Source organism: Saccharomyces paradoxus, chromosome IX (genome assembly GCF_002079055.1).
Source record: "Saccharomyces paradoxus chromosome IX, complete sequence".
Lineage (NCBI taxonomy): Eukaryota > Fungi > Ascomycota > Saccharomycetes > Saccharomycetales > Saccharomycetaceae > Saccharomyces > Saccharomyces paradoxus.
This window is the reverse complement of record NC_047495.1, coordinates 420,429-443,128: the sequence shown is the minus strand read 5'-3', so window position 1 is coordinate 443,128 and position 22,700 is coordinate 420,429. Positions and strand designations below refer to the sequence as shown.

At 40.0% G+C, this 22,700-nt stretch overlaps 2 protein-coding genes across 2 annotated transcripts; both read left to right on the top strand.

Moving 5' to 3' along the window:
- Positions 1–8,740: 8,740 nt before the first annotated feature.
- On the top strand, positions 8,741–9,874 carry SPAR_I01950 (DUP/COS family protein; the record flags this gene model as incomplete). The annotated part of the gene is made up of 1 exon (XM_033911189.1): positions 8,741–9,874. One exon carries the CDS (start codon positions 8,741–8,743, stop codon positions 9,872–9,874), a length of 1,134 nt encoding a protein of 377 aa, XP_033767080.1.
- A 1,131-nt stretch (positions 9,875–11,005) lies between these two features.
- SPAR_I01940 (uncharacterized protein) lies at positions 11,006–11,716 on the top strand (the record flags this gene model as incomplete). The annotated part of the gene is made up of 1 exon (XM_033911188.1): positions 11,006–11,716. The coding sequence occupies one exon, from the start codon at positions 11,006–11,008 to the stop codon at positions 11,714–11,716; it is 711 nt and encodes a 236-aa protein (XP_033767079.1).
- Between the last annotated feature and the right edge of the window lie 10,984 nt (positions 11,717–22,700).

Sequence of the window (22,700 nt, the reverse complement as noted above, 5' to 3'; positions counted from 1 at the left end):
CACACACACACCCACACACACCACACCCACACCCCCCCCCCCCCCCCCCCCCCCCCCCCCCCCCCACACCCACACCCCACACCACCACACCCACACTTTTCACATCTATCTTTACTCTCGCTGTCACTTCTTACCCGGCTTTCTGACCGAAATTAAAAAAAAATGAAAATGAAATCCTGTTCTTTAGCCCTACAGCACCTCTACATAGCCCTAAATAGCCCTAAATAGCCCTCATGTACGTCTCCTCCAAGCCCTATTGACTCTTACCCGGATGTTCAACCAAAAGCTACTTACTACCTTTATTTTATGTTTACTTTTTATAGATTGTCTTTTTATCCTACTCTTTCGCACTTGTCTCTCGCTACTGCCGTGCAACAAACACTAAATCAAAACAGTGAAATACTACATCAAAACGCATATTCCCTACAAAAAAAATTTCTTACAATATACTATACTACACAATACATAATCAGTGACTTTCGTAACAACAATTTCCTTCACTCTCCAACTTCTCTGCTCGAATCTCTACATAATAATATATCAAATCTACCGTCTGGAACATCATCGCTATCCAGCTCTTTGTGAACCGCTACCATCAGCATGTACAGCGGTACCCTCGTGTTATCTGCAGCGAGAACTTCAACGTTTGCCAAATCAACCCAATGTGGTAACAACCACACCTCCGAAATCTGCTCCAAAAGATACTCCAGTTTCTGCCGAAATATTTTATTGTAGAACAGCCCTATCAGCATCGACAGGAATGCCGTCCAATGCGGCACTTTAGATGGGGTAACTCCCAGCGCAATCTGATCTCGCAAGTGCATTCCTAGACTTAATTCATATCTGCTCCTCAACTGCCGATGATGCCTGCTAAACTGCAGCTTGACGTACTGCGGACCCTGCAGTCCAGCGCTCGTCATGGAACGCAAACGCTGAAAAACTCCAACTTTCTCGAGCGCTTCCACAAAGACCGTATCGTCTTTTGCCTCCCATTCTTCCTGGCACTTTTTCTCGTCCCAGTTCAAAAAGTACTGCAGTACCTCTGTCTTCGATTCACGCAAGTTGCTCCATACTTTATAATACAACTCTTTGATCTGCCTTCCAGACATGCGGAAAACTTGGCTCCCTTGCTTGCCTCTTGTCGAATCCAATACACTAATTGTTTCTCTTCTTCTAGTAATGGCCAGGTACCAAGCATAATTTCTCTGTATCTGAGAGTAGATCTCTCTCCTTTTTACGCTAAAATATTTCAAATATCCTACAGGGTCCCCATGATATGGCTCGATGTCTTCCAAGTATTCTTTGTATTCCTCGTCATTTCGCAGCATTCTCTCCACAGCTAGTGCTTCCCAAGCCATCCTCCGATACGATACTTTCTGCCCAGCCCAACAGACACAGAGCTCGAACATCTTTTGACAGCCCTTGCATAATCCGTATTGTGTGAATACGCCCTCTGGGCAGAAGTATATGTCAATACCATAGAGGAAAAGATGTTTAATTTCGTCAGACCGAAATCCAAGAAACTGTAAGACATTCATATCCTCGGAAGTATTGGGAAATTGTGCTTTCAGTTTCTTTCTCTCTAGCAAAACCATTTGACTCCCTTTCCGCTTATACGGCTCTTTGTTAATGTCGGTGACTGGATGGAATCTATTATCCTCAGCATTGCCATCTTTATTGGCGTCCTCCTTGGCACTAGCGTTAGTACTTTCAGTGGTAGTAGCATTAGTGCTGGAGTTGGTGCTAGCAGTGGTAGTAGCACTAGTGTTGGAGTTGGTACTTTCGGTGGTAGTAGCATTAGTGCTGGAGTTGGTACTTTCAGTGGTAGTAGCATTAGTCCTGACGTTGATGCTGGCAGTGGTAGTCGCATTAGTGCTGGAGTTGGTACTTTCAGTGGTAGTAGCACTAGTCCTGACGTTGATGCTGGCAGTGGTAGTAGCACTAGTCCTGACGTTGGTGCTGGCAGTGGTAGTAGCATTAGTGCTGGAGTTGGTAGTCGCATTGGTACTGGCATTAGTGCTGGAGTTGGTAGTCGCATTGGTACTGGCATTGGTAGTCGCATTAGTACTAGCATTGGTAGTCGCATTAGTCCTGGCGTTGGTACTAGCAGTGGTAGTCGCATTAGTACTGGCGTTAGTACTGGCATTAGTACTACCATGAATGCACGTGTTGCTGTCCTCATCACTGCTGCAATACTTTCTGTACCTGTCACTGCTATTGCTCTCCTGGAAGCTAGACGGTAACGCAACGATCGACATGGAAGCTGTCGCCTGATTTTCAGCCAATCTGTCCATTCTTTCTATCAGTTCCACTGTGTCAGCAGACAGGTCTGTCCTGGAGCCACAGCATCCAACATGCTGGCCCTTTTTTCCTTTCTTTGATTCAAGTCCATAGAACTCGCGTACCTGTTCGGTTATACAGCCTTCCTTAATTGGTGGTAATTCACCCTTACGATTCCTTGCCGCCCAACTGTTTTTTCTAGATAATAGATAACAGAGGCCCCCATCTCTTAGTCTCCCTACGCCTTGAATGAGCTCAATAATATTAAGTCTATTATCAAGCATGATCACCATCATCAATTGCTTAATGTCAATTCCTTCAGTCACTAATTTCGTTCCGATGAGAACTCGCATGCTACCGTCAGTGACAAACTCCTTTGTGCGAGACACCTTTTCTGCAGCACCCAGCTTCCCGTGTATCCATACCACCCTAAAATACTTTCTCCAAGAGCAGGCCAATTCTTCCACTTGGTTGGTTGTGCTTGCAACTACAATGGCCTTCGACTCTGGTTCACTTTCAAAGAGGGCTAAAAGAAGCTTCAGTGCTTCTTCGGGCTGTGATTCCACTTTCTTCCAAATTTTATGAACATGCCCTAAAGGCACCTCGGATTTCTCCTTGATTAGATTAAACATCCGTGTTGGATAGCTGGATAGACCTCTGCTGAGATCTTCCGACCGTTTGAGCTCGTTGATGTCCATCGATTTCTTGGCCAGTCCCGTAAGCCCAAGACGCTGCAACGCAGCATCAGCTACAGCCTCAGGGGCTGTGCCGCTCAAAAAGATTGCTTTCTCAAAAGCGTCAAAATCAAGGTTAGTTATGCCCCCAAATTGCGACTGCCGGTAGACCTCCGTTTCAAAGTTGTGAAACTCATCTACAATGAGGTAACCCAATTTTACGTTGTTGGTCCTAAAGGTGCACTCAACAATATTCTCCCACGCAGCTATCCTGTCTGTGAAATTAGTGCTAGCAAGATCATCGTAGATCCCCACGTATAAATCAGTAACGCCATCGTAACCTTCTTCAATAAAGTTTCTTACAGGGGCCACATTCAAGCAACCGCATCGGCCCAACCTGATCATGCAATTAGCAAGCAACACTGTGTACGGTACAAACAGAAACGACACATATTTCACGTCGCCCTTAGACGCCAGTGCTATCAAGGGGAGATGAAATAACTCCGTCTTACCATAGCCCGGTGGGGCCTGTACTGCCACAGAGGGTGTGTCTGCCATGTATATTTCATGACATAAGCGCAACTGATGCAAGTCCCTGAATTCAAAGGAGCTGCCAAAGAGTTTCTGGCCTGCGACGAGGATATCGTTTGTACTCTTGGGCTCTCGGGGCCTTTTTCGCGTTACTCTTGAAATTTTTTGATGATGATCTGAACTCGCCGCCTCACCTGCCACTACGTCTTCCGCATTCCGAGTACTAGAGAATGAATAATGGTAGTCGCTTTCAAGGCCTAACCATTGAATCCAGCGCTCGGAAGCTCGTTCCTGCAATAAAGTGGCGGTCGTCCCACTGACACTAGTTAACGAAAAGGAATCCACACCGTAAATATTTCGCCCTGTTTGAACGGAATGATTGGCCATGAGTTCACTCGTCGCCGACTCGTACAAATCTGTTTCAAATCTGCTACCTACGCAGTGCCGTCCTAGGGCAATCAACCCCTGACGCATCTCCCGAAAATTCAGCTTCTGAGGTGCATTCTTCGGAAGTTCCCTCATGTACTGCCGAAAAGTTGCGTATTCAACCAGACAGCCCTTCGCGGTATTCAGAAACATGTAGGAATACAAAACTATCCTCGAAATGTCTCGATTTGTTACTTGATCTGGATCCTCAAATCCCACCACATCCATCCAAGGATCATGATTAAAAGCGTCATAACTGTTACCAAGCGCACATATTTGCATTTGCCTTAGCACAGTGACAAAATAAAACACGTAATCTGAAGTGAGTCCGTCAAGCGTCTTTAGTCGAGGCTCCGATGAACCGTTCTTGTTGTAATCAGTGTACAGTTGGATGCGTCTTGTTGTACCGTCGACGTATACGTTGCGCTGAGGACCGGCAAAAGCGAGTAGCTGAAGCTCTGGATAACGGTAAGGGTATCCTACGGCAAAATGGACCATCCACATAAGTGGCACCGTAAGCTCGTCAATTGCAACAGTGACTTTATTTTTAAGAGCCGCGGTCATTTTGTTAGTATCTCTTCTCAACTTGGGCAGCACAATTTCACGATATTTAACAGGTATCATTTGAAGAAAAGAATCGTTTTCCAGATACTCGTCAATTCCTCGCTTTGGCTCTCTGAACAAAACTTCTCGATTACGCAAAATGAGGCCGGCAATATCAACCACTGTAGGCATATAAAAGCAGTTGTTCAACTCTCCCCAAAGGTTATCGAACTGAGCCTTGCATGCAAAGTAAAAGCCGCGGACATACTCGCGATTAAAAAGTTTTCCACATACTGATATACCATCAGAAGAAGGTACCAAAGTTATTCTATAAGAGTCCTTCAGCGTGGTTTCCCGCGCTACTTCGTGGTACAGAATTTTGATCCATTTCCACATTGCAACGCCGTTGTTGTCATCAAATATATCTAAATCCCTTGCGGTACAAGCACAAGACGACACCAATAAAGCTTTCACGGCATCTAGTGTTTTTCTGAGTCTTCGTGGAGTGTTAGGACTGCGCAACTTACATACTTTCAAGCCATGCTCGTCCACAGAGGGAATAATGGGTTCTTCATTCGTAATAGATCGATCCTCTTCGTCACCAGTGCCACCACGGGGACCTGCCCCAAAATTAAGCGCACATGCTCGCAAGATAATATGCAAAATATCACCCAATCGGTCTTTTTTGTTCATCATATCGTTACATATCTGTGAAAAGTATTTTATCTCAGTGGGTTTACGTGGGCATAGATCACGCTTCAGCCGCTCTGTGTCGACCTTCTTTTCACCAGGTAGACTTGCTTGATATGCGGAAAAAATCGATAGCTCATCTACGTGTAGTAACAAAAACATATAGGGTGCCAAATTGTATCCATATTTCCTTATGGTGCTTTTCTGAAGATTCCTTACAATAGGTGTGCCAGAAACAAAGTTGGTGAAAGTACGCATCGTAGAGCTGTCGTTCGGCCTGGCACTTGCTGTTTCGTAACAACGTTCCAGGACACGGAAACTCAACTCATTATAGTATCCTCTGTTGAGGTAAAAAAGAGAAAGGGTATCGTAATCCTTTCTATTGAATTTCAAAGTATGCACTTGAAACAACGTGTAGACCATCAAGTTGATTTTCTTGGGAATAAGATACTTTGAAGGGATTGGTCCGCCCTGGAAATCTGGTTCGTCTTCAACAAACGTCAGGAACTTTTGTACATTTTTCCCGACCATGACGGAAATGACTATTTTTTCAAAAGACCTTTTCCTATCCATTGCACCAGTTCTGAATTTTACCACTTTGATTAGACCAGACTTTTCGTCTTCGTAGAATGACCGCACTTCCGTGGGGATCGATTCAAATAAAGTTATTGAGGGACAATGTACCAAGTCGTTTTTGTTATTTAGAGCCGACTCAAACTCGTCAAAGTTTGCTTTTTCAAACTTACGCCTATCGGAAACTTTCATTTTATTTTTGTAAGTTTCGAAATTAACAATAGTATGTTGATTGTTATGCTTTTTGACAAGAAATCCATCAATATAAACAAAAGATTGTCCAGTTTCCGTCTTATCATCATCTAAGAATGTAATAATTAAGCTATTGAGAAGATGCAGAATCTCTAGCAGCAGCAAAGAAAATTCAGTTAATAAGAAATCTCACTAAGATAAGGGACTGTCTGTCCCCTTCAAGCACAACATAGAAAACAGAAGGATGTCTCATTCATCCTTGATTTCCGGCCTGCAAAAATAAAGTACTCGGTACGTACTTTCGTTTTCAATTTCCATGGTGCACAGTATCTTAACTATCTGCTTAGTCGAGGAGAACCAGGATTCTGTTCGTTGCTCAGCCGCTTCGTGGATATTCTCTTGGATACTTTAAACATGGACCTACGCTTAGCCTGCGCTTAGCCTACAACTTCTTCCGCTCTCGAAAAGACCAATATAATAAAAAGTTATAAATTACATTTCCTTATTAGGTATACGACCTCGCGCTTCGAAGTAGAGGAGCCCTTTTTGGCGTACCTACATATGGCGCGTCAGACAGACAAACTTCCCCCAAAAATGTATTACCCCGCCGAATAAGAAAACAGACCCATTCACCAACGACGTATCAAATTACTTCCTTGGTGCAATGTCCCACTATAAAAAAATTCCTTGACGCTAGATCGTTGGACTAAAATCTGCGTCACAATCGCCTAAACAGGAAATAATGCCTATTTTCGTACAAGGTTACTTCCTAGATGCTATATGTCCCTACGGCCTTGTCTAACACCATCCAGCATGCAATACAGTGACATATATATACCCACACCACACCCACACCACACCCACACACCACACCCACACACCCACACCCACACCACACCCACACCACACCCACACCACACCCACACCCACACCACACCCACACACCACACCCACACCACACCCACACCACACCCACACCCACACACACCACACACACACCACACCCACACACACCACACACACACCCACACACACACCCTAACACTACCCTAACCCTAACCCTAACTCCATCCATTCCTATCCCCATCTCAACTTACCCTCCTCTATCTCTTCTCATCTTTCCCCCTCTTACCCTACCTCTCCCACATCACAATCCACGGCACTTACCTCACCACCCCATGCCCTGCCCCATTCTCCCACTCCACCACTCCTAACCACCACCATCCATCATCCGACTATTCATCTCCACACCCGAACCACCATCTACCCTCTTCCCAATATCTCCTATCCAACTCTCACTACCACTTACCCTACCATCCATCTACATTCCCCCATCTACCATGTCGTCCTTACTATAACGCCACATACCACATGTAAACAGATCAAACGTAAACAGATCTAATTTAAACAATCAAACGTAAACAATACAAGAAGTAACTTACCCTGCCACACTATCAACCTCTCCATTATACCTTCCACATCCCCAAACAACACCACCTCCAACTATCACTACCACATACCTAGATCTACCATACTCACCTTCTATTTATTTAACGATATCGCATATGCACACGGACGCTATAGAACACATCACACCCCAACTTACCCCGCCATGATACTCTACACCAAGGCCATCTCTCACTCGATTAGTACCATATACATCACCACATCACCATACACGGCACTTGCCTCAGCGGTTTATACCCTGTGCCATTTACCCATAACACCCACGATTATCCACATTTTAATATCTATAACTGATCACACAACCTCAATTATCATATAAATACTCTTAACTTCATGCTTTATAACGTTTTTATACAAATATCCACTACCCATTTTATATGTACTAATATAAATACCACCAAATAATCACAACTAAAATCACCTAAACATAAAAATATACTATTTATCAATAAGAAGGTATAAACACACTATATATTAACATAAGCGAAATATCATAAACATAAGACGTGTCCTAATATCGTTATACAAACGCAACTACAAGATCTTCTCACTCTCGGTACTACCGTAATTCAATGTCCTGTACTCATTCCGGTGCCACTATATAAGGTCACTATGCTTATACTATAAGAACAATACATACTAATGCAGATGCTATAATATCCTTATTTCATTTTGCCAACTCCATCACAAAATATTCCTATTCTGAGTACATCCGTTAATCAATATGAGGTGTAACAACCAGAAGCCATGGTTTGAGGTGAACGATGCTTCTAGGTTTTGCTTTAGTGTTTTTATAGTGGAATCAGGTCTAAGAAAAGGGTGTTGATACTTGGAAGGGCAATAAATTTTATGAATCTTTCTCTCAGACATTCATACGATGGACTCTTTCCCAGGGGAGAAGATATGGGTACCTATTTCCACTTTCCTATTACACATTTACACAACTTTATGACAGGTAATCTACGCTAAAATATGTGTTTCATTTTAGACGGCAACCGAGCTGTGCGAGAAGTTGGATTGCTCCTTAAACGTAATTACATACTGCGTATAAATCAAAGTTATCGCAAACCTATAAGCAACTTGCATCCACAATTACAAAAAGCATTATTACATTTATAAAGTGAGCTGGACAGAAAATCGGAATCACCTTGAAACCTCTTTCTAAGAATGGGATACAACATGTTTTCTTTTAGTCAAAAATCACTCGAGGTTATTATCCTTTTTCTATTATAAGGTTACTGAGCCATCAACAGTTGCGTAATGCGCGCCCGCTTAGCGCCTTTTTTTAAAAAAATATATAAAGCGAACAGCCAGAAGCTGCAACTCCAAATAGCAACTCCCTCAAGCTGCCACCTCGCTATCAAATGAAGAATAATGAAATTGAAGATGAAAAGAGCGTAGCTCTATCATCCTTCGGGCATCTCGAATCCCAAAAGATTGTTTTACCCCAGAATGTTTTCAGAAGCCAGTTCACATGGATGTTTTATGAGTCCTTCAAATCCTTGGTGTTTCGTACCTGGATATTATTATGGTTACCAGTCATGGTTTGGTGGAAAATATCCACCAATTTGATTTACCTATTTATAGTTTCATTTCTTCTTTTTTTTCTAGGGTCAATATTTGTACCCGTTACTGCGGTACTTTCTTATAGACGTTCTTTATCTAAACAACTCACTCAGTTTTCCAAAGAAATTGCTAAAAATACACCAGGCACGCACACCCATGATTGGGAAGTTATCGCTATAAATCTAAATTCGTACTTTTATGAAATCAAAGCTTGGAATACTAAGTACTTTTTTTTCAACGCTGCGGACTGCCAAGAAGCGTTCAGAAGAACTCTTCTCGAACCATTCTCTTTGAAGAAAGACGAAGCTGCCAAAGTTAAGTCATTTAAAGATTCCGTTCCTTACATCGAAGAGGCCTTGCAAGTTTATTTTACAGAAGTTGAAAAACAGTGGAAGCTGTTCAATACTGAGAAAGCATGGAGCGCCGTTAGCCTGGAAGACATTCAGCTCCCCAGGGAAGCTCACCGGTTTAAACTTACCTGGGTTTTCAAGAGGATATTCAGTCTCGGGTGTTTGCCTCTCTTCCTTTCTGTTTTGTACAATGTCTACGTGTCACGCAATCTTCCTCCTCTATTTCGTATCTTGTATCTTGGATGTTTTCTTCTCACAGCTGTAAAATCTTTCCAAAATATAAGGGTTTCACTTATGAAAATGGAACACAAAATGCAGTTTTTGTCAACTATTATAAATGAGCAAGAAAGTGGTGCTGATGGATGGGATGCAATTGCAAAGAAAATGAATAGGTATTTGTTTGAGAAAAATGTCTGGAAGAGCGAAGATTTTTTCTTCGACGGGATTGACTGTGAATGGTTTTTTAGCCATTGCTTCTACCGCCTTTTATCTTCAAAGAAATCTGACTCATCTGTATCATTGAATGTTGAACTATGGCCATACATTAGAGAAGCGCAAGTATCCCGCAGTGACGAGTTTTAGTGAAAAAGTGAACATGCGCTATTCGACTTAAAAGTTTGTACTTTCGTATTCTATAAGGTCTTAGAACCATGTTCTATTGAAAACCTAAAAGATTGGTTGACGTTTTTATCGAGCAATTTTATACACATAGCACGGCCTGCTTCAGAAGATCAATATATTGGATGGAAATGCACAACCGCTCAATTTTCAAATTACATATAATTACCGCGTATTAATTACAACCAGACCACTTTCATAAATAACTTTTTTTTCACGCTTATTGTTAATTAAGGAATACACTTGATGGCTTCATGTTTGGAGCGATTAAAGTGTAAAATTTGCCGATAATTATACTTAAGTTCCTTTAGAGACAAAAATCTCCATAATATGTGCATGTATTTAGTCCTTTTAAGTGGCTTATTTAACGCAGAGCTGACGGAAGATATTGGAATAACCATACCGATATTTTTTTCAAAAATCTTGTCATTGTGGTCACCGCTTTTTCAAGGTAAAGCAAAGCAGTTCAAACAGAATTCATTGAACAGAATACATTCTGTCATGTTTTCGATATATACACGAGCTCTTATTCAACTTGAACTGAGTGATGTGTTCTCAAGATCTTTTAATAAAAATTTGTTTACGAAATCCCTCTTAAAAAGAAGAATACTAATTTCGCGAATCACGCTCTTTCTGTTGCATTGATAAGGTCATTGCTGATGACAGATACATTGATCTAAGATCTGTTTGAATAACAATGCACAGTAATACACCATCCACTGAATCTGTCTCCTTTCTCAATGTTGGGATTTTCATAAGCATTAATATCTACAGAAAAGAAATACAAACTCTGTACTCATATTTGCAAAGTTTGTAAGAAGCTATTTACAGCACCTACAATAAGCATATCCCTCATACTGCAATACATCTTGAATATATCACTATGTTTGAAAGTCAAGCACGGTTGTAGGGTCTCTTCTGCACGTGATATTTTCTCTGTTTATTGGCTCATAATGGAACGATTTTATTTTTTTTTGACTCATACTTCGAAGGTTGATAAGAGGTTGATAAGCAATCATCGATACAAAAACAGCATGAGGGAGATCTTACGAAAACTTTCCTGGCTCTGAACTTGGAAATAAAGTGGGAATAATTATGGCGAATTTAAATAAATTTGGACAAGAAGTTGGTGCCGATGTCAATGGCTGGACAACAAGGGTCTTCCCAGAGAAAGTCGTACTGAAAGGCAACTACTGTAGACTAGAACCTCTTGATAGAGAAAAACATGGGTCGGAACTTTTTAGTGCCTATAATAAAGCGGGCCAAAAATTATGGACGTATTTACCTGTGGGCCCATTCAATACCTTAGAGGAATTCCTAGAGTTTATTAAGAAACTTAATGAAACTAGAGATACTGTGCCTTTCGCAATTATCAATGAAGAGACTAAACGTGCCGTTGGTACATTATGCCTAATAAGAATCGATGAAGCCAACGGTTCACTAGAAGTTGGATATGTGATTTTTTCGCCGGAATTACAGAAGACTATTATTGCAACTGAAGCCCAATTCCTTTTGATGAAATATGTGTTTGATGATCTACAATACAGGAGATATGAATGGAAGTGTGATAGTTTAAATGGGCCATCCAGGAGGGCGGCGATGCGCTTAGGGTTTAAATATGAAGGTACGTTTCGACAAGTGGTGGTTTATAAGGGTCGTACACGTGACACTCAATGGTTTTCAATAATCGACAAAGAATGGATATTTATTCGTAAAACCTTTGAGGAATGGTTAGATGGAACAAATTTTGAAAATGGTAGACAGAAGAGAGGACTAGCGGCAATAAGAGAAAATTTGTTGAACTGAAAACATACCCTCTCTTATATGCAGGGCGTATGTATATGTACCGTTTAGCTATCAATTTTGTAGATTAAGATATTTTTTACAGTCGTGTAAATTTTCCGACTTTATCTTCAACAATAAAAAATTGCATTTACGATCACTTAGATTTCACGTGTTTGCGCTGATCTCGTTCAAACTGGAATTTCAGTAAGAGATAAACAATCTCGATCTACCATGCCACTCCAAGACAAACGCTGATACTGATATTATTTTTGGCTCCCCATTTCAATTTACATCGCGAAACGTTGCTCCGACTCACATTATGTCGTTCATAGTGTCATTTCGATCCTAACTATATTCCACCTTTCTTCCATATAACAGCTTTAACTTTAACATCAAAATATAACATTTAATTTTACTCATGTTGTATCCTATTTGCTTTATAATCACGCATAGATTATAACGTCTACTATCCCAAAATACAATTATCACAACATACCGCATCACGCTACGGTCCGCTACTAAACCCTCCACTAAACCCATAACGAAAATCGGTTATTTTTACTATCTAAACTATCTTTCCCTTTCCTTTTAATATCCTCCGTATAACACCAAGTATTACTTCTTCGGTATTTTTTTTGCATCTCTCTTCGTTTTCTCATCATTAGAATACATACAAGTATCTCTTCTGGTTCTACAGTACTGATATTCACGGGACAAGACATAAAGATTCTATTACTATGATAGGTAGGTAGTTTGAATGGACCCTGATCTACAAACCTTAATTGTAAAACTTACTGGCTCATGGGCAACGACTCCGGGCCGATCCCATAAAAAAAGGCGACCTATTTTATGGGAAAGATAAAAGAGTAACCGTATGTTCCCGATCCAGGTGTTCCTCACTAAAAAGAGTGTACGTTGCCCAAAAGAGAGTGTTTCTTTCCGGTTTATCGTGCTCAATCAAATGGTTCATGAATACTGTCATTGATCAAATAGGTTTATAATATTAATATACATTTATATAATCAACTGTATTTATATCATCAAAAAAAAGTTGTTTTTTTATTTTTCATTACTTTTCACTGTCTATGGATTTTCATTCATAAAGGCGCTCGTCCCTATTTTGCAATAGTGTAGATACCATCCTTGGAAAGAGCTTTAGAGATAGCTGGCTTTAATCTGGTGGAGTACCATGGGACACCGGTGATCATTCTGGTGACTTGGTCTGGGGAAATACCAGTCAACATGGTGGTGAAGTCACCGTAGTTGAAAACGGCTTCAGCAACTTCAACTGGGTAGGTTTCAGTTGGGTGAGCGGCTTGGAACATGTAGTATTGGGCTAAGTGAGCTCTGATATCAGAGACGTAGACACCCAATTCAACTAAGTTGACTCTTTCGTCAGATTGAGCTAGAGTGGTGGTTGCGGAGGCACCGGCAGCAATGGCGGCGACACCAGCAGCGATTGAAGTTAATTTGACCATTGTATTTGTTTTGTTTGTTAGTGTTGATATAAGCTTAACTGGAAAGAAAGAAATGAAGGCATAATCTCAAAGATAGGTGACCAAAGCAACTCTATTTATACCCATTTCTTCACTGGCCATTACTATTTGAACGAATTACTGACTGATGTTTATTTCCCCTCTTACATCCTTCATACTTCGTCTCTCTCCCAAAATATTCACTGTAACCATGAATTCGCACTTGTTCTTGAACGAGGCATGTATCCATCATGAATTTCTTATGCGAAGGTGTTGTTTTATGGTGTCTATGTGTATTCGTATGTGGGGGAAAGTGAGAATGCCAATTATAGGGGTGCTGAGGTGTGCCTTGAAAAAACCCTTTTCGCGTGCCTGTAAAGCTTCCATTTTGGTCAAGAAAAAGAATATCCGGATTTGAGATTTGGACCCTCGTTCAGAAGCTTATTGCCTAAGCCTTGGTTCAGTATGCTCTAAACGATCTCTGAGAGAATATAGTACTGTACTGTCTCTTTTTTGAGTCTGTAAAGAATAGTTAACATGTGTTGGGAGTCGTATATTGCTAGAGATTTGTACGCCATCATTAAAGTTGTTGATACAATTACGTGATTGTAAGCCGCTGATAGGGCTAGTATTGAAATGATCCTGGTACGGAAAGAGCTACGAATGATAAAAAAAGATATTGTGACCGGATTGTAGCAGGACTGAAGCTCTGCGCGGCGAGAAATCTTTCATTCTCAGAAACAATATGGGGGATACTGAACCCAGGCCTTTCCCATATTCAATACTGGTTTCTTTCTTTTTTTGTAATGAGATGGTGGTCTAAAGGTAAAGGACATACTATTTGAGATTTCAACCCCAAAAAGTTGACATATTTGCAGATACATATGGAGGTGACATGGAGCGTCTAGTTAGTTCTTTTTGTGAATATAAAAGTAATTTCGTTCAGATTTTCATTCGTATCTGCGTCCATCTCTTTTTCGATTCATAACTTCAGGTCACAACTACTTTACTCGGATTCAAATGGCAACGTACTATATTTTCTTCTTTCAAGACTACAGCACAAACTAGCACAAACTGGGCCCTGATTGCTCCTCACGCAAGGCTTTCAGCAACCTTCAATGCTGGCATATATTTTCATATCTGTTACTTGGAAGAATAGTTGTTGCTTTAGTTGACGAAAATCTACTCCATTAACTTTTTATATCATTCTATGTTAAGCCCCGACCTACACTCTATATTTTGTTGTTAACATTATCCTACGAGTGCTATCTACATTTTCCTGTAATTTAGTATAATACTAGCTCTGCTGAAAGCCTTTACAATCAATTCACCAGTTTAACATGTCTACATGCCTCTATATCATAAATGCATATCTACTCAAGCGCAAAACGTTACTACCGCACAAAAAGGGCAGACGCAGTTGAGACGGAAAAAGGAGAAAAAGAAAGAAAACGTTAAAAAGTTTCATTAGTGGTTCTCAACGCCTATGTAGGTGTCAGGCCCTCAATTGGAACGCATGCTGGTGAACCTACATTACTATACTCCTAATAATCATTATATCGAGAAAGCTTAGGCATACTTGTCTTAATAATTGGAATCAATAAAGTTTGTATAAGCCTTCATTAAGTTTACCAGCGTTCATTTAACTTAAAACTCAATCTGGTAACAAATTGGGTAAATGCACAGATCGCGTTCCATCTTAAGAACCTACTGAACTATGGTTATCAGGAATTACCTGTCGAAGTAATCAGCAGTTTGAGCGAGGCTAACAAATCGTTTAGTGTTAAAGCCTCATAGTGAAAAAAGTAGAGATATTATGGGACATTGTTACTCAGATGGGTATTAGATACATCAACATTTGGACCATCTCACAAAACAGACCCTGCATCAAGCGGCACAGGTAAAGACACCCTTGAGGCCAGCAAAGATGCTGTCGAAGTGGTTAGGTATGATGAATTAGTGAGCCACGATGGCCATGTCCGGGGAAGTTACCACCACTGAACTTTGCTCAAAAAGTTCGAGACGGTGAATACTATGTATCAAAATTCCAGTTTTCTTTTGAATTTTAGTGACCCAAAGCCAATTCTGTTTGTCTTTTCTCCCTGACTGTTTTTGAAAACTCCCGAAAGTTCCGCTGCAGAAAAGAATCCACATAATGGTAACAGTGCTGGAGGTTAAGGGTCTAAAGTTTACTACCTTGTCGTTCATCACTGTCAAATGTCATGAACAAGAGCCGAGGGAGCCAAAATTATCCAGACTTGTTGCATAAATCTCATGCAACCATTGCCTTTTGAGAATTTAAGCTTTTGGAGCTGCTTCCGAACTTGACAGTATATAAAGGATCCTCAATATTGCAATGTTATGACAAAGTTTTGGATTATAATCCAGTCCTGTTCTCCTTTTTCTTCGTTGATGAGTCGATAAATTTCGTCTCTTCCCGAGTAAAGATATATGGAGGCGACGGAATATTAGCGATATGCAATTGTTGCTCTTTCTCTCGTTAGCGTTATCCTTGACATATTCACTGGCTGTTTTTGGCTGCTCTTCAAATTTTTATGTTAAGTTTCCGGTCCAAAGGTTGACTATTATTCCAAATCTTGGCTTCCAAGATGCATCTGGTATTTTAAAAGAGCCGATGTTTTCAATTCCACTTTGATAAATATGCCAAGTGCAGGAATACATGTTGTCAAGTTGGAAATCGGAACCCCTTCCAAAACGGTCTACCTTTCGTTGGACACCGGCTCTTCGGATATGTATGTGAATGATGCCGATAATGCCTATTGCAAATCGATGTCTGATGGTACAACCACTTCTGCCTTGCCTATTGAAATTGCAGATGCAATACCCAAAAGTTTTGATGGAAAGTATAGCTCTGATGATAAAGACTACATCTTTGATTGCTCAAAAGTCAACCGTACTTTACTATCTGTTGACTTTGGAGGGTTTAATATATCAGCAAATATATCCAATTTTGTGACTCCCAGCTAAGGATCATCGCATTTTAAAGATTCTCCAATCCGACTCGTTGTGTTTGCTGGGAGACGCTTTCCTCGTCGACACATACGTTGTCTACGATTTGGAAAACCACGAAGTTTCTATTGCCCAAGCCAGCTTTAATGATCAAGAGGAGGATATTGAGCTTTTCTCTGATAGTGTCCCAGGTGCCATACCTGCTCCCGGATACTCCAGTACATGGGTATATACACCTGGTAGCCCTATCGGAACAGGAGACTTTTACAACGTTGACTGGACGTCCTATTCGGGGTTTTCACAGTACGAATCATCGCTTGCCACTGTAACCCCAAGCGATGCTATTAGTTCTTTCCCAAGTGCGGGCAGTTCAAGCGAAACGAGCACTAAAAAGAAAAATTCAGGTTACAGATGCTGTCGTTCATCTTTCTCCTTTTCGTTATTACCTTTCTTATCTTGTCTTCTTTTATAAATAGAGAAAGGACTTCTAGTTTTGCAGCGTGCCACTCTGGGGGTTTGTTATTAGAGTGTTAGCTTTGCCACAGAACAAGAGATATTATAGTGATGATGCGGATTTCAACTACACAACACAACCTCACTTATTATAAAAGAGGTTAATTTATACTTTATTATGTTACATATTACAGCTTTATATACAAATAAAAAGCCGGTGACGGAACGATTATACATATGACGAAGTATTGTGGCTGCGACAAACGATGTAAATGAGTTTACAAGTGCAGCTTCTTCCACAGAGTTTGAAGACTACCGCAAAACCATCAAACAAGGAATCTAGTCAAATATCACGGTAACAAAGACACAGAAAGACCCAGTTGCCGTACTTTGGTGTCTGCTGTTTACCTTCTATTCTTTCATCATTTCACAGTTGGCCGCCCAGCCGTAACTCTCTTTAAGTACGGCTGAAAAAATTTTAATCAGCGCACTCATACCACATCTCATAAAGGGCACCTTTTTTTCTCGGAAAGTATTGTTCTCTATCGAGATAACTACTATGACGCAATGAACTCTGCGCATTTCCTACTTTTACAGGATTTACGTCTTCACAATTAATATCCACCATAAAGATAACTTTTTTTTCTCAATTAGCATCACTTTGATTACCTGTCTCTTCACCCTATAAATGAATTAATTTTTCTGCTAATTACAAACGATATGAACTATCAACAACCGTCGCGTTAGAACTATTTTATAAAATCATAGACTTTATTATACTCAATTAAACTGTATAATGCTATAAATTGGTGCAGGATCAGCGCTTTAGTAATGTATAAAAGACCCACCACTCAGAAACTTCTGGGAGAAATATATAAATAATGGAAGCGTCCGCTATTAGAGAGGATTACATTATGTTATCAATAGATAGCCAAAAAGAGGGTAACAATATATATGCTGTTCGAGAAGATGGTATATCTCGCAAGCTAGATTATGCTTTCTTCCGCCAACATGTTCCGTGCAGATAATATTATTATCCTTACAAAAATATGGGGTCGTGGATTTGTTGTAACAGATGCTGATGTTTTTCATGATTTTGCTATCTTTGGTGTAGGTATTTAAAGTTGATGCTACACCAGGCAAAGTAAATCAAGTCTTCAAATTAATTCAGAAAGAAAATGTTTTCGATAAAAGTGTCGCCCTGGTTATCTGTCTATCAAGAGGGTACTGGACTTTCGCGTCAGAAAAAGCTTTATTTTGCTAGTGATATGGAGGATAGATAAATTTTAAACAGAAGGGATCATTAGTTAAAATTAACAAGCTTCCAGTATGCTCAGGTGATATGTGGTTGAAACCGTTTATGAAGGAAACCCGCCGGCGCTTATGAATATAAACATATAAGACTTCAATCATCAGGATTCCTTTCATAAAACTGTATTATGGAATAATTTTACCGTAAGAACTCTTTCCTCTTCCATATCCCAATACTTTTTTTGTGTCTGTTAAAAGAACTTATCTAGATTGAAATTTTTTCTATTCACTTCTTATTTTTTTCCTTAGAAATTATCATAGTGAGGATACGAATCATAAAGGCGATAGATTTCACCGAATATTAAGTACATGCAAATAAAGAATAGGCAAAGGAATATTAAAGGAAAGCCAATATCTTTCGAAAAAAAATTAGAAAACAAGGTACACATTATATTCCGATTCTAGCGGCGGTGTACTTATCGTTCATGAAGGTGACACTTCTATACTACAACATTACAGAGCTAACGATACGGGAAGGAAGCTTTAACAATTGTTAGTTGTGGCCCCACTTGTCAGTTAGCTGCTGTTCTCTTGAGTTGTTTCTGTATTCTTTACTAAATAATCCTTGTCTCTTATTATATAAGGTATCGTGATGAGTGCGGGTACTGAATAACACATACTCAATTATGGAAGCTTGTGCGCAAAGTATAAGACCTATGGCACGATAGACTGATGGTTTTCAAAAGGTAATATTTTGACGAGCTTTGGGGAATTTGCATTGAATCTCATTTCATTTTATTATGCAAAGTAAAAAATAGTACCAATAGAAGAATTTTTGAGAGTCATCTGATCGCAGCTGCTTAACATATTACAGGGCTGCACTGCTCTCGGCATTATTGGGATTTCCTTCTACTTCAAAGGGCTTAATACCATTGGACTAGCGCGCAAAGTAAGTAGAATACGTGGCCATATGGAGAGACGAGTAAAACCACTTGTTCATCAAAGTAAATATATTAAATTTTCTTAGTCCTCACTAAAACCCGTTCATTTCGTTAAAGGGCCTTCCTTACATAGTGAAAATCGGCTGGTGGCCATATATAGATAACAACAATTAGCGGCGTAAAATCACTCACAGCATCAAAATACAATTGAAAGGGCCAAAAAATAGAGCCGCCCAGATATAAGATTCTCCTATCAAATTCTACTGTATATTGTCTAATATGAGGGAATACTGGATATAACTGGCCTTTCCCTTCTCATGTTGTGTGAAAATGCGAAGTACATCGTAGATACCACAATCACTGCCGGTATGACTTTAGCAAAGTTACTTTATTGCGAGAAATGAACCGCATAACCTTTCCGTCATCAAATGGACCCATAATTTTCTTTTGAAAACATCAGACTTTGTAATAAAAAAAGTCGTAGCGAAACTTGTAGGCTAAATGATTCAAGTGGTATGCCATCGCAAAGGCCTCCATTGAGCCTATAGTGATATTCTAAGAAGATGTTGTAAATCTTCTATCCCTTGCAGAAAAGCCAGCAGAACAACAATAAAGACTGTATGGCTCCTTCCAATATCATGAGAAATCTGTTCGGAAACAGCAGGATTACCAGTCGCTTGAGCATCATTGTTTTTTTTTGAAAAGGGAAAGAGACAATCAGTTTCTTATATCCTTTTTGGCATCCATGATGGGGCTTCCTTGTGCTCCTCTCCCCTATATTCAATCTGCGAGGTATCAATCGCTGTATACTAAGAGCTAGGCTATTGTCATATATGTGTTATGCTAGGCTTCTGCCATTGTCTTGAACTTCTACTGGGATATATTATCAAAATTCATGTCTAACCTACTTCGCGCTTTTTCAGAGGCCCTATATGGTATGGTGATAGAAACTCTGGCATGTTTTTTGGGTAGCTCAGTTAAACGATAATCTCCTTTTTTAAGACAGTCCGCTTAATGATGTGTTTATCAAGCTCGCAACAATGAAGAAACGAAGATTTAGAGAGAGGGATGGAGGACAGTACTAGCACAACTCTCGAGATGGGAAGGAAGTGAAAAACGGCATGTCCTAAAATCCTCCCGTACCTTATTAAAAGTACATAAAAAACCCTTAGCCCTGCAACATTACCTAAGTATGTCCGAACGGAAGGAATGAGTAAACGTATTCTGCTCAGGTTGCTTATTGAAGGCCTGGCCAAACATTTGATAGAATCCTTTTCTTTTCTCTTTGTTGGTGAAACATGTCATAGACCGTAATAATGTCCCTTCATGATGTAATGTAACTCACGCTTCGTACCTGAACGGACGGTTACGTCAATCTTCCATACGCTCGACACTAAACCGGTTGGATATCCGGCGATCCGTCATATGAGCCGCTTTTTTGCAGGGAAAAAAGTATAAAATCTTAATATATGGTCATCTTCTGCCTTGAGCCTTTGCAGGCTATCTAGGCAATATATTTCTTTTTAAACTTTTTTTAGAAGGATTATGTAAACTTTAAATTAAAAAGTGCCTCAAACTTAGTTTCACAGGCAAAAATGAACTTTTTTTCTTTGACAGTGTTTCGTATTATAGGGTCCATTCTTGATGTCAATGCCGCTCTTAGTAACAAGCAGTTTATTGTGCCTTCAAATCAACAGCACCACGGGTTTTTTTCCGCTCTTCGTTATTTTACTGGAAAGCGGTTCCAAATACATTGACATTTTCCAAATTGATATTCCCACATTTCTTCTAGAAGGTTTGTTCCTGACACTATTGTTCTAGGGCAATTTATACCCCCCACGGATTTTCCTTTGTATTATTATCCAGTCAGATGAACGTGCTGATATTATTGGCAGCGGAGGCAGGTGCGGGCATTTTTCTTTTCTTTCGATAGTGTACCACTGGTACGAAAAATACTTCTAAAATTAGATATATCTAACGTTTTTGTGGTGCCTTTTTTTTTCCCTCACATTTTGTATCTTTCTAAGAGATTCCTTCAAGAAATTCCTTCCACGATTGCATATGCTTCACCTTCTGGCCTACGTAACAATTGTGCTTCTACTAAAGGGGAAATGTAGCGACCGCTGTATGCTTATTTGACAGGTAGGCAAATGCGAACAGGCTCTTTTTGCCACCTTCCATCTCCGCCCGCTAAGCCATTGGCCTTTCGAATCAAGGACAGAAGTTTTGTAAAAGCAACTAGTAGTGAGCAATTTAGGGCTTCTTCCCTCAGCAAGACTTTTTTCTTTCAAAGTCTTTGGAGTCTTGTTTAGCGCACGGTTTTCGATTTACTTTGCTTCTCAATATCTAACTATCAGCAGTTGTTCAGTCGGGCAGGAGGATTTTCTTATTATATTCATGCCTGAGAAATAGAGAATAGCCAAGGACTAATTTATTTACTTCTCCGCTGATAAGGACAGGGACCGCCTATTCAGTATAACATTTTCACCTTTTGTCCATATATATATATATATATATATATATATATATATATATATACTCTATACTGTTTCTTGTTATCTCCCCAACTTCAATGATCTTATGGCGCTAATTCTTTTGTTCCCCACATCCTTAAGTTGAATGCACTAGAAAATCGAAAAAAACTATTACATCTTCAATATTCAGTATGCATCAGACCACGTATGCACTAATGATCGGCTTCATACCGCAAGCACACGGGGATTATGTTTGTAAATCAGTGGCATAGATGATGCATACGATAGCTTTTACTTTTGTCAGCCATTATAAATACAAGATCCTGATATTTTTAGTGTTGATCGCACCGCATTGCTTAAACCATTAATATGAAGTATTAGTAAGTATGCGACATTTTCTAGCCATGTGCGCTTTCCCCCATATTGATCAAAGTGGAACTACGAAGTAATAACTTTATACAAATAAGCGCCAGATAGAACAGATAGAATTGTCTAAGGATGAGGTGGCTATTAATCAGCTTAGTTAATTTTTTTTACGGTAGAGGTCAACACTACTGAAATTGGCAAATCTCGAGGTGGACAACACGTGAAAGTTCTTACAATCGCTTATACAATGGCCACATGTAACGAGAGGTTGGCGGAGGCGGCATTATTGAACTTCCGACCAATTCAACTACCATCACAGGCGGAAAGTTTCACCTCGGTCTTGGTATATATAACATTGCAGATATTGCTTATTAATACTACGCATGCAACCTTCTTCCATACCGTATTAAAGGAAGCCGCCAATAAAGTGACCGTCACTATAGTCATTATTACAAGAAAATTATAGCATGACATTCTGAGCGAATAAATTTGCTTCTAGCTCAACATTTTTATTTTCACCCAACATCATTTTACCTTGCCTCGCACCGTGCACTGCACAGGAGATGACAGTAAAGAAAATAAGGTGGTTATACTTTCAGTATATATTATGATATACCCGCACTTTTTCTTGTTGTGACATTACCGTCTGTTGATTCTGCCATTGTATCTAATTCTCAATTATAAGTTCAAGCGGTATTACGTCTTTACGATCGTGATTTATATGAACCACTGGCATTGAACTAATTAGCTGCATAGTTTGCCTCTCCTTCGGTATTGTAACAAGACATTATTGGTATAATGCAGTCCATGCACAGGCTTTACATGATAACTTGAGATTACATGGATAATGATCCTTCATAGCAACGTTTATCTGGCCTGGAAGAAGTGCACGGCGTTCAATTCCGCACTTTGCACTTTGAGCTTGCCTCTTTGAGCAAGCGAGAATTGTTCAAGAGAGTAAGCCCTTTTGAAGGAAGACATACTACAGAAATAGTGCCCCAAACAACAGCTGTTGCGCTCTTTTTTCAACCACTATGCTGCCCAAATGAACATTCCTTAAGACCCAGCCCGCCTT